Source organism: Oncorhynchus keta, chromosome 20, assembly GCF_023373465.1.
Source record: "Oncorhynchus keta strain PuntledgeMale-10-30-2019 chromosome 20, Oket_V2, whole genome shotgun sequence".
In the NCBI taxonomy this organism is placed as follows: Eukaryota; Metazoa; Chordata; class Actinopteri; order Salmoniformes; family Salmonidae; genus Oncorhynchus; species Oncorhynchus keta.
In genome coordinates, this window is record NC_068440.1 from 2,615,876 (window position 1) to 2,628,999 (window position 13,124).

The window sequence follows — 13,124 nt, forward strand, 5'->3', positions numbered from 1 at the left end:
TCACAGGAAGGCCAAAAAGATTGTCAAGGACAACAACCACCTGAGCCACTGCCTGTTCAAACCGCTACTATCCAGAAGGCGAGGTCAGGACAGGTGCATTAAAGCAGGGACTGGGAGAGTGAAAACCATCTTCTTCCTCAAAACCATCTTCCATCTCAAGGCCATCAGACTGCTCAACAGCAATCACTAACTTAGAGAGGCTGCTGCCCACATTGAGACCCAATCACTGGCCACTTTAATAAATGGATCACGAGTCACTTTAAACAATGCCACTTTACATATCTTACATTATTCATATCATATGTATATACTGAATTTTATACCATCTATTGCACCTTTGCTTGGCCATCACTCATCCATATATTTATATGTACATATTCTCATTCACCCCTTTAGATGTGTGTATTAGGTAGTTGTTGGGGAATTGTAAGATTACTTGTTAGATATTACTGCACTGTCGGAACTAAAAGCACAAGCATTTCGCTACACATGCATTAACATCTGCTAACCAAGATGAACAGAGCAAAATACAGAGAGATCCTTGATGAAAACCTGCTCTAGAGTTCTCAGGACCTCAGACTGGGACAAAGGTTCACCTTCCAACAGGACAGCAACCATAAGCACACAGCCAAGAAAATGCAGGAGTGGCTTTGGGACAAGTCTCTGAATGTCCTTGAGTGGCCCAGCCAGAGATCGGGCTTGAACCTGAACGAATATCTCTGGAGAGACCTGAAAATAGCTGTACAGCGGCACTCTCCATCCAACCTGACAGAGCTTGAGAGGATCTGCAGAGAAGAAAATGGAAGAAACTCCAAATACAGATGTGCCAAACTTGTAGCATCATACCCAAGAAGACTGTAATCACTGGTGCTTCAACAAAGTACTGAGTAAAGTGTCTGAATACTTATGTAAATGTGATATTTTCTTTATACATTTTCAAACATTTCAAAATACCTGTTTTTTCCTTGTCATTATGGGGTATTGTGTGTAGATTGATAGGGAAAAACGATTTATAATCAATTTTAGAATAAGGCTGTAACGTAACAAAATACGGGTCTGAATACTTTCCGAATGCAATGTATTTGAAATAAGAATGTGCACATGAAAACAGAGTTAAAGTTAAAAGTGCCGCGTCTTATGCAACGGAAAACATTTGTTCATCCAGTTGGTTTTTAAATGGTTTCTCCTCAGCTCTGTACCGTCCCCATGGAAACCAGCCTTCAGCTCCGGCACACTGAGGACTCGTTCTAGTTTAAAGAAGAAAACATTTTGAGTTGTGGTAAAACAGTAACCCTGAAAAAGCTTGGCTTACCACACATTTACAAAGAGCATACTTAAGTCAGACTCAACAGCTTAGCTTCCAGCCGTCAGTATACATTTAATAACAGCACCTTTAAGTAGATGCCCCCCCCGAATGTTACAACCATCTAGCTTCCCAATTGGACCCAATGGCAGTATCAGGAACGTCTTGGCTGGCTCGGAAATTGGCAATGGTACCTCCCGGAGTCTTTGCATTAGGTTTGACCCAGAGGCCTTGCGATACATTAATAATCGTGCAAGTAAATGAGGCGCATGTGACGTGGAAGGTCATTTCACAGTGTCTGCGTGTATAACGGCCCAGTTTCTCTGAAAGCTGCACTCTGAGCATTGGGACCTTATAGACTGGGGAGCCGTAATAGAGGGGCAACCCATTCATCCTAAAGCACATGCAGGCCCTCTCTCAGGGTGATGGTGTGGTGCACAATTGGAGGACTTAGGTAGACACCCAAATATGTACATACGTGTGAGACAAACATGAAAACTAAGCATTCAGTACAATACTCGTGCACATTCACACACCTACAATATAGCAATTGACATTGACATGATCACCCAAACACAGTGCAAACTTGGCACAGACCCGCTCTCAGAGATGCTCACAAGAACACAGCATAGCCAGGTACATACTGTACATAGCCTACAATGTTTATGCTCTTAGACACAGGGCTCTGAGTGGCAGACCTAGTAATTACACCAACACAGTCTCCCACTGAAAGACTGCCTCTTGTGCATTCCTTGCCATTTTTGAACTCTTAGGCATGGGAGGCTTTTCCGAACTATCACATCTGTTGTGCATGACAAAATACGACTTGCTGGTGGAAAACACGTCAAAAGGACATTTTCTGGCTATGGCATACTTTCTGACATTCATTTTTCAGCTTCCCAAATTTGTGAAAATGTGCCATCCTTGGCCGCTAGATGAAAATCAGTCTCGACTGAAAGTACGTCTGGAAATCCTGTACGTGAACCCAAATGTCACACAAACTATGTTAGAACTATGTTAGAACTGCAATTTAAGGCCATGAGATCTGTGGTGAAGGGAAAATATATTATTGGCTTTTCCAGCTTATAGACAGTGTTACATGTACTGGTACAGTAGGCTTTACTTGGTCCATTGACACATCAAATGTCAAGAAGAAGTGGGCTATACTAGCAGAAAAGCATTGAAAAGTGGCACACACCGTAACATAATAGTACAACAACCCCAGGAAAAGCTTTCAACTTGGTTGCTCTCATTATTTTCAAGTAGCAGGCAGGTAGGCACACTACTGCGATGATTCGGGTAGTTTCAATAGGCTAGCATTATTTTACTTTGACAGAAGAAAACAACATGCTCCAGTGAATGGTCCTGTGTGGCTCAGTTGGTAGAGTCTGGCGCTTGCAGCGCCAGGGTTGTGCAGTTCGATTCCCATGGGGGACCAGTACAACAACAAAAAGCATGAAAGTACGCACTTACTACTAGTGTAAGTCGCTCTGGATAAGAGCGTCTGCTGAATGACCAAAATGTGAATCTGAGATTTGGAATGCGATTTCATATTAAGTTCAGCCGGTGCTCAGTGTAGCTTCGCCGTCTTGTTTCCATGTTTCCTCGGATCTTGTCTCATCACTCCCAACGGGCTGGGGAGAGGCAACGGTGGAGTCATGCGTCCTCCGAAACATGACCCGCCGGAAGCCAGCCGCACCAATGGAAACGCTGTTCAGCTGGTGACTGAGGGAACGATGAGCCAAGTAAATCCCCTCCGGCCAAACACTCCCTAAACCCAGATGTCCTATCGGCCTCCCGCCACGGCTGGTTGTGGTAGAGCCCGGGATTGAACCTCGGTGTTTAGACACGCCTCTAGCACTGAGATGCAGTGCATTAGACCGCTGCGTCACTCGGGAGGCCCCTTAATCACTTTTTAAAATTGAATATGGAACAGTTACCTTGAACTCCAAATAACCAAATTTGCCTCCAATACATAAAAAGTCATTTAGAAATATTTTGTTCTTGTGGAAGAACCATCTCGAAACCCAAATCCCAACACTCAACTTGTGGAGTTTTACACAGACATATTAGCCAACTATACATCTGCTTGAAGTATACTACGAGCTAACCTTTTGAAAAGAGGTAGAGTGTGTGTGTATATGCATTCACTCAGGTTGTGGGGAGAAAGGTCACATCTCCTTTGAAAAACACTTTTGGTTTTGAATCAATAACCAGGTACCTGGCAGTCATCATACACTGCACCACTTCTAAACAAAATCTTTGTGCTATAGGCTTAAAATGATGTTTGGATTCTTGCTTGAACAGTCGCCAAGATTATAAACTCAGCAAAAAAAGAAATGTCCTCGCACTGTCAACTACGTTTATTTTCAGCAAACTTACCATGTGTAAATATTTGTATGAACATAACAAGATTCAACAACTGAGACAAACTGAACAAGTTCCACAGACATGTGACTAACAGAAATGGAATAATGTGTCTAACAGAAATGGAATAATGTGTCCCTGAACAAAAGGGGGTCAAAATCAAAATTAACCGTCAGTATCTGGTGTGGCCACCAGCTGCATTAAGTACGACAGTGAATCTCCTCCTCATGGACTGCACTAGATTTGCCAGTTCTTGCTGTGAGATGTTACCCCACCAAGGCACCTGCAAATTCCCGGACATTTCTGCGGGGGAATGGCCCTAGCCCTCACCCTCTGATTCAACAGGTCCCAGACGTGCTCAATGGGATTGAGATCCGGGCTCTTCGCTGGCAATGGCAGAACACTGACATTCCTGTCTTGCAGGAAATCACGCACAGAACGAGCAGTACGGCTGGTGGCATTATCATGCTGGAGGGTCATGTCAGGATGAGCCTGCAGAAAGGGTACCACATGAGGGAGGAGGATGTCTTCCCTGTAACGCACAGCATTAAGATTGCTCAATCCGATGATGCTGTGACACACCGCTCCAGACCATGACGGACCCACCTCCAAATCGATCCCGCTCCAGAGTACAGGCCTCGGTGTAACGCTCATTCCTTTGACGATAAACACGAATCCGACCATCATCCCACTGGTGAGACAGAACCGCGACTCATCAGTAAAATAACATTTTTTGACAGTCCCGTCTGGTCCAGCGACAGTGGGTTTGTGCTAGAGGTCGACCGATTATGATTTTTCAATGCCAATGCCGATTATTGGAGGAACCAAAAGAGTCGATACCGATTAAAATCAGCCGATTTTTTAAAATGTATTTGTAATAATGACAATTACAATAATACTGAATGAACACTTATTTTAACATAATATAATACATCAAAATAAATTTAGCCTCAAGTAGATAATGAAACATGTTCAATTTGGTTTAAATAATGCAAAAACAAAGTGTTGGAGAAGAAAGTAAAAGTGCAATATGTGCTATGTAAGAAAGCTAACGTTTCAGTTCCTTGCTCAGAACATGAGAACATATGAAAGCTGGTGGTTCCTTTTAACATGAGTCTTCAATATTCCCAGGTAAGAAGTTTTAAGTTGTAGTTATTATAGGAATTATAGGACTATTTCCCTCTATACCATTTGTATTTCATTAACCTTTGACTATTGGATGTTTTTATAGGCACTTTAGTATTGCCAGTGTAACAGTATAGCTTCCGTCCCTCTCCTCGCTGGGCTTGAACCAGCAACACAAACGACAATTAGCGCGCGCTAACTAGCTAGCCATTTCACTTCGGTTACACGAGCCTCATCTCGGGAGTTGATAAGCTTGAAGTCATAAACAGCGCAATGCTTGACGCACAATGAAGAGCTGCTGTCAAAACGCACAAAAGTGCTGTTTGAATGTATGTTTACGCGCCTGCTTCTGCCTACCACCGCTCAGTCAGATACTTGTATGCTCAGTCAGATTATATGCAGCACAGGACACGCCAGATAATATCTAGTAATATCGTCAACCATGTGTAGTTAACTAGTGATTATGATTGATTGTTTTTTATAAAAGGTAAGTTTAATGCTACCTAGCAACTTACCTTGGCTTACTGCATTCGCGTAACAGGCAGTCTCCTTGTGCAGTGCAACAAGAGAGAGGCAGGTCATTATTGCGCTGGACTCGTTAACTGTAAGGTTGCAAGATTGGGTCCCCCGAGCTGACAAGGTGAAAATCTGTCGTTCTGCCCCTGAACAAGGCAGTTAACCCACCGTTCCTAGGCAGTCATTGAAAATAATAACGTGTTCTTAACTGACTTGTCTAGTTAAATAAAGGTATAAAAAGAAAAGAAAAATCGGCGCCCAAAAATACCGATTTCCGATTGTTATGAAAGCTTGAAATCGGCCCTAATTAAAATCAGCTATTCCGATTAATCGGTCGACCTCTAGTTTGTGCCAATAGGCGACGTTGTTGCCGGTGATGTCTGGTGAGGACCTGCCTTACAACAGGTCTACAAGCCCTCAGTCCAGCCTCTCAGCCTACTGTGGACAGTCTGAGCACTGGTGTAACTCAGGCAGTTGTTGCCATCCTGTACCTGTCCCGCAGGTGTGATGTTCGGCTGTACCGATCCTGTGCAGGTGTTGCTACACATGGTCTCTCCGTAGCTGTCCGGATTTTTATGAATTATCTTTGAAAGATAGGGTCCTGAAAAAGGGACATTTAATTTATTTCGCTGAGTTTATCTGGTTGGGATCTTTGCAAAATATCTATTTTGGATGTAGCAGTTGTAGCTAGAATGCTAACGCTCATTGATATAGGCTGTAGAAAAAGCTAGCCAAAGAGCCGTTCGTTTTGATAAGTATAATGCAGTTGATTTGCGATGATGACAAACATATTAAGCAGGACATTCATATGAGCCTTAAAATCCAATTATAATCCAAAAGTAGTGTGAAATGCACTTATAAGCAACATAAATTAGGCTTTTTTTGCTGGCATTCTATTAGAACTCTCCCTCGTTCTGCCACCAACTTGCGTACATCGTCCTATTGCGGCAATGTTTGCAAACACAGAAAGGGGACTAAGTAGAGCGGATATATGCTCTAGCACACTGCTGTCCTTTAGCTCATCTCTGCAGTCCTACATAGATACAGTGACGTTTCACCATGAATACTACCAGCTTTTTCCTAGGTGTGTAAAATCCCACAGGAAATTTAAAAAACTGTCCATTTGTCATTTTTTGTGAATTTGATGTATGCCTCAACTGTTCCAGTTTAAAAAAGGCACACATAGCTAACATGCTATTCAACAATTGTATCAAGAAGTGTTTTGTACTTTACCATAAACTCTCTGTTTCCTCAAGTTCTCTGTCCAAAATAAATAAACTCAGTTTGAGGAGCCCATACAAAACAACCTGCCATACATCCAGTTTCCTCATGATCGGTCACTGTCTAAACTTTCACACGCATAATTTCACAATTCTGACAAGTGTTCAGTGGTTTTCAAATAAGCCACTGACCTCAAGGGAAATAAATCAACCTGGTCTCAGATAATTTCATATGAATCTGTACGTAAATCCAAGACACTCCATTTACTATGATGTTACCATAAAAAAAACATGTATTACATATAATGCATAATGATTTGAATTTGCTCAATTAATTTTCTGGACCTGTCGAAAATAAACCCATAACTGATCCAAATGGTTGTATTTTTAAAAAACCTTTATTTTGGCATAAAACACAAAATGATGTTTGAGCGGGCAGTTTACAGCCTAGACAATAATCGTGTCCCAATAATAATACATTCCTCATTTCACGGTTGTTGTAGCCTATGGCGTAGAATAATTGTATTTTCTGAAAATGTAGGCCTAGATCTTCCATTTGATCATCTGCAACCTCTGCTGAAGGAGTGATGCAGCCTACAACCATGCATGTTGAATTATTGCAGTAACCTATTAAAACGGTTACAAATGTAGTCTATAGCCTACTAAAATAGATAAATAAATAACGACCATGACAGTCAATGGAAAAAAATCCTGGCGCTCAAAATGTTGTGGGTTCGATTCCCGGGGCCACGAACAGAAAATAAATGTATGCATATATACTGTCCCTTTGGATAAAAGCATCTGCTTAATGTCACATTTATTATTTTTGCACACCTTATATTTGTGAGACATCAAACATGTATATTCTCCACTGGCTTCCAGTTGAAGCTCGCATCCGCTACAAGACCATGGTGCTTGCCTACGGAGCTGTGAGGGGAACGGCACCTCAGTACCTCCAGGCTCTGATCAGGCCCTACACCCAAACAAGGGCACTGCGTTCATCCACCTCTGGCCTGCTCGCCTCCCTACCACTGAGGAAGTACAGTTCCCGCTCAGCCCAGTCAAAACTGTTCGCTGCTCTGGCCCCCCAATGGTGGAACAAACTCCCTCACGACGCCAGGACAGCGGAGTCAATCACCACCTTCCGGAGACACCTGAAACCCCACCTCTTTAAGGAATACCTAGGATAGGATAAAGTAATCCCTCTCACCCCCCTTAAAAGATTTAGATGCACTATTGTAAAGTGGCTGTTCCACTGGATGTCATAAGGTGAATGCACCAATTTGTAAGTCGCTCTGGATAAGAGCGTCTGCTAAATGACTTAAATGTAATGTAAATGTAAATATTCTGTATGGAACCTTTGACAGTAGCTATGCCTGCGCATTCTGAGATGCCAGAAGAAAATAAAACTGCGTATCTAAACCAGGTAAATTATGAATTGTGTCACCAGCTGTGTTACTTAGCCATAGTGTTTTTTTGTCATAACCCAAGGTTGCATGCCAAAGTTTTGCTGAACCTGAACATAAACTTTGTCTAAGTTCATAATGATGATAATAATGGTTTATTTAGCTTTGTGTGTACTATGGCAGCTAAACGCTGAATTACAGTAACACACATATACATACATTTATTACATAGTCCCAGTGGTTATTTGTAACGTTAGCTACTTGAATAATTTGGATCTAGATAGTGGTCAATCACAAAACAATACATTGTTTTGAAAAACTATTCATGGTTTGGTTTCCCAAGTGGCCCAGCGCTTCTAAGGCACTGCATCTCAGTGCTTGAGGCATCACAACAGACACCCTGGTTCGAATGCAGGCTGTATCTCCTGGCCGTGATTGAGAGTCCCATAGGGTGGTGCACAATTGACCCAGCTCTGTCCGGGTTTGGCTGATGTAGGCCGTCATTGTAAATAAGTATTTGTTCTTAACTGACTTCCCTAGTTAAAAAGGTTCAATTTTTTTTAAATTACAACAACAACAAAATGGTGGACCCTATACAGTCATGTAGCACGCGCTCCAGCATGTAGCACATAGCACGAGCTCCAGCATGTAGCACATAGCACGCGCTCCAGCATGTAGCACATAGCACACGCTCCAGCAGGTACATCTCTCTGGTCACCCCCAAAACCAATTCTTTCTTTGGCCGCCTCTCCTTCCAGTTCTCTGCTGCCAATGACTGGAACGAACTACAAAAATCTCTGAAACTGGAAACACTTACCTCCCTCACTAGCTTTAAGCACCAACTGTCAGAGCAGCTCACAGATTACTGCACCTGTACATAGCCCACCTATAAATTTAGCCCAAACAACTACCTCTTTCCCTACTGTATTTATTTATTTTGCTCCTTTGCACATTCTTCCACTGCAAATCTACCATTCTAGTGTTTTACTTGCTATATTGTATTTACTTTGCCACCATGGCCTTTTTTTGCCTTTACCTCCTTTATCTCACCTCATTTGCTCACATCGTATATAGACTGTTTATACTGTATTATTGACTGTCTTTTTGTTTTACTCCATGTGTAACTCTGTCGTTGTATGTGTCGAACTGCTTTGCTTTATCTTGGCCAGGTCGCAATTGTAAATTTGAACTTTTTCTCAACTTGCCTACCTGGTTAAATAAAGGTGAAATTAAAAAAATAATTGTAATGGGTCAATCAGCTGCTGTCTTCTTTCATTGAAAAGTAAATCTATATTTTAAAAAACTATAAGTATAATGTTAAACATTCTATTGGTTCAATTATTAAACATTATATTGGTTGAATTATTAGTGTTCCCAGCTGATCCCATTCCTCACTTGAACCCTGTGTAAAGTGATTTGCTTGACAATACACATGTTCTTGTTTGTCTCCCTACCAGCAGACTATTGTTTCTCCACCCTCAGCCTCTCTGATGGACTGTCTCCACCACCGTGCAACAAATACTCAAAATGTGAATGTGAAGGATGGCACCCTGAGCCTGGGATGGTGGGGCTGGACAGTAAAAGAGTCAATCTCAAATGTGAAAACTGTTCAAGGGTGCGTAGACTTTCACTAGTCACTGTATACCTATTGCTTCTCGAAGAAAATGTGTTAATGCTTGTTGAGCTTCGGTCAACTGTTCTTCCCCATCAGAACCAAACAGGATTAACTGAAAACAAAACACTGTATAGCCTCAAAACTATAGTTTTTATATAACGGATGGCCAGTCCTTGCATCCATAGCTTCTATATGTTTATGGTCAGTGCTATCTGGGATCCTTAGGATATCCCTATCCTAAACACATAACCAAATCCCACAGGCCGTCAGTTGCCCATCCCTGACCTAGAGTCTTGAAATTCTGTGCATAGGTGCCTCTTCTCAAAAAGAACACATTTTCCTCAAGGACCCACAATGTCTGCCATGATGGATTTTCCACCATTTGGAATTTTTGAAAAACACTTAAAATGCCATCTCTTCCGGAACCACAGGGCCGATCTGGATGAAACTTGATATATGGCATCTAGGCACCAAGGTCTTTCAAAGCAATATTTTCCAGACTAGTGTCAAACAACTGACCAATAAACATTCATGTCGGTGTGGTCTGGCACAAATGCATATACATCAGATATTTGTATTGTAACCACTCTTGGTACACATACCCAAACCCTGTCAAGAGTCAACATATGCAAGCACATTCAGATTGACCACACGGTGGCGCTACAACGGGCACATATATATTTGGATTTGTTGAAAGTGAAAACCTCTGTGGTTACTGTGTTGTGTTGATTTGCTTCCCATTTGAGGTCTGGACTGTGATTCATAGGATTTCTGTGTGGTGTCAAAATCTGACTAATTGTTGGAACTACTGCTTTTGCTCTTTTCTACCCCTGTTATTCAAAAGGTGCTGTCAGGAGAAACACTTTCACATCCAAGGGTACAGATGGACAGCAAGGAAAGGGCAGATAGACCCAGAGAGACATGCATGTAAGAGATGAACACTGACGCTTTATACATTATCTGGAAATAATGGACAACTTGGTACAACCCGTGTTTATTAGTTCCATATAATGTCGAGCGGAGGCGTTTATCCCGCTTATACCACTGTTGCCAAAGAAAACAAGCACACATTTACTGGTAAAATGTACATGTTTTCATTGAGATTTTGACAAATAAATTCATACTATTTCATCCTTTCACTAAACCTGGTTGTTCGTTAAAACTGTTAAGATTGCTAGAGAAGCGGATTTGTTGTCCATTCTATTTGTTTGATTACTATGCAGGCTGGCAATGTTCTTATCCCTTACTTGCTAGCTAGCCAACTACGGCTAACACAGTCACGTAAACTCTGCAGATAGAATAACATCAGAATTGAGTGGATTTTGGCCCTTGCTGGGCTGATTCTGGCCCTAAAATGGCAGCTTTGGCTCAGTTCAGGCCGCCAGATCTGGCCCAAATGACTCAGGCCTAGTCTGTACAGTCACTCATTTCAGACTCGGGCCGGATCCGGCTGCCAGACCCGGGCCAGCAGTTTTAGATCTGGTATGCCGGAATCAGGCCAGATGTGGGCCAGACGTTTGTGTTACCTGGGAAGTAACCATCGGTCTTATGTGACCATACCAAACCTTACATATCATACTAAAATGAAGTGTCTCAGACTTACATACAGAATAATACAAAATGCTCTGAGACCAGGTTAAATAAATAGACTAGGTTGTAGGGACAGTATCTGCGTTAGAGATGTCGATGATGCGCACAGATACTGTAACAAGGGAAGGCCGACAAATGCTAAATCATGCATGAGCATTGTTATCCAATATGCACAGGCTCTGTAGTTGTCAAAATTACAATGTTTCCATTTTCTAGGCTATGGCTGGGATCTAAATAGCAGTTCCTTCTGCTCACTTTTTATTTATTTAACTAGGCAGTTAACAACAAATTCATATTTACAATGACGGCCTAGGAACAGTGGATTAACTGCCTTGTTCAGGGGCAGAACAACAGATTTGTACCTTGTCAGCTCGGGGATTTGAACTTGCAACCTTTCGGTTACTAGTCCAACGCTCCATCCATTAGGCAGGTAACCCTGCCGCCTACTTAAGTAGGCTAACTGGGCTGCAACCTGTAGCCTTTAAAGCGGTTGTTACACATTATCAATCCACACAATACTGACCTTTGCAGTGCAAGGAGAGATAACTAATAGCAAGTACCAAGGAACACACCATTTAAAAAAACATTTTTGAATCAAATTAAACCTTTATTTAAGTAGGCAAGTCAGTTAAGAACAAATTGTTATTTACAATTATGGCCTACCCAGGCCAAACCCTAACCAGGATGACGCTGGGCCAATTGTGCACCACCCTATGGGCCCTCCCAATCACGGCCGGTTGTGATACAGCCTGGAATCGAACCAGGGTCTGTAGTGAAGCCTCCAGCACTGAATTGTCAACTAACGTGAATTCAATGTGAAATCGACAACAAAATATCAACATGTAATTGGATTTAGGTTAAAAGTTGGGTAAAAAATTAAAACGAAATTCCCTTTGTTTCACGTCAATTCAGAGTCATCACATATATACAAAATAATAATAACGTGGAACCAACGTTGATTCAACTCGTTTTTGCCCAGTGGGTAAGAACCTCATGATTGAAAGTTCTGCTTACCTGTTCTGCCATCCTTGAATTAAGTTTGTGTATTTGCTCAACACTCCTTCTAACTGACGCTTACACGCTTGCTGAAAATGCATACTGTTTCCTAAAAAACCTCCCCGACTCACTCCTCCACCAGCCCCGCTCCCAAGTGAAGCCGAGCCGGGGCTATGAGAACCAGCTCGTCCGATCTGTCTCGCCGAATTCCCCTTGTCCGACGGCAGTGAAGCAGAGTTCGTTTTATTTGTCCCAGGATGCGGACTGCAGAGCATCTTCTCCATACTGACGACGCGATAAAGGAGTCGAGCAGGAAAATCGTGGTAAATTGTATGTCTACTGACCTAAATCGAAAGCATTAAATATGTAATATCCATGTTTCGCTGGTGATTTGAGCGTCCCTCTGCCCAAGAAACCAAGCATAATTCCCAGCAGTTGTATGAAGAGCACTGCTGTAGTTCCCTTTCTGAGGCGATAGAAGCACAGTGGCTCTAACGTTTTCGTGTTGTTGAGAAATCACAGTGCAGACACTCCCTCTCCTGACTCACTCGACCAACCCCCGGATATAACAATCCAATCTTATTACACATCATCATAGCCAAGAACACAGCTACAGAAACCCCCCAAATTTACGAATCCCCCCCAAAAAAACAGAATTATATCAATATTTTGTAGTAATCCCAATCAGCTATAAAACCCATTCACGTAGTATTCATCCACATGATGTAGGCCAATTAAATTACATTAAATTAGGGGTATCAGACAGATCTGACAAATGGGGTGAACTAGATGGTAATTGTCCATGAAGAAAATTTGTGACATGCTTTAGCTCTTTGAAAGTATTTTTATAGTAGTGGTAGAAGTTTAAAACGTTTTGCTTAAGTGAAGCGGTGAAATATAGTCAAAGGTAAATATATAAAAATATCTGGTCTGATTATTTTGATAAACTACTATGTCAACCTTATTACTCTGGAGTTTGTGGCAGT

At 42.0% G+C, this 13,124-nt stretch overlaps 1 protein-coding gene across 2 annotated transcripts in view; it reads right to left on the reverse strand.

Annotated features, from left to right (window-relative positions):
• Positions 1-12,681, reverse strand: part of LOC118399142 (oxysterol-binding protein-related protein 10-like) — a 138,446-nt gene extending 125,765 nt beyond the window's left edge. For both annotated transcript variants that reach the window (XR_004828774.2, XM_035794966.2), the window contains exon 1: positions 12,157-12,681. Coding sequence is in view for 1 of the 2 variants with exons in the window: in XM_035794966.2 (XP_035650859.2) it covers positions 12,157-12,422 (266 nt within the window). In the remaining variant the exon portion in view is untranslated. The remainder of the gene's footprint in view (positions 1-12,156) is intronic.
• Positions 12,682-13,124: the final 443 nt, after the last annotated feature.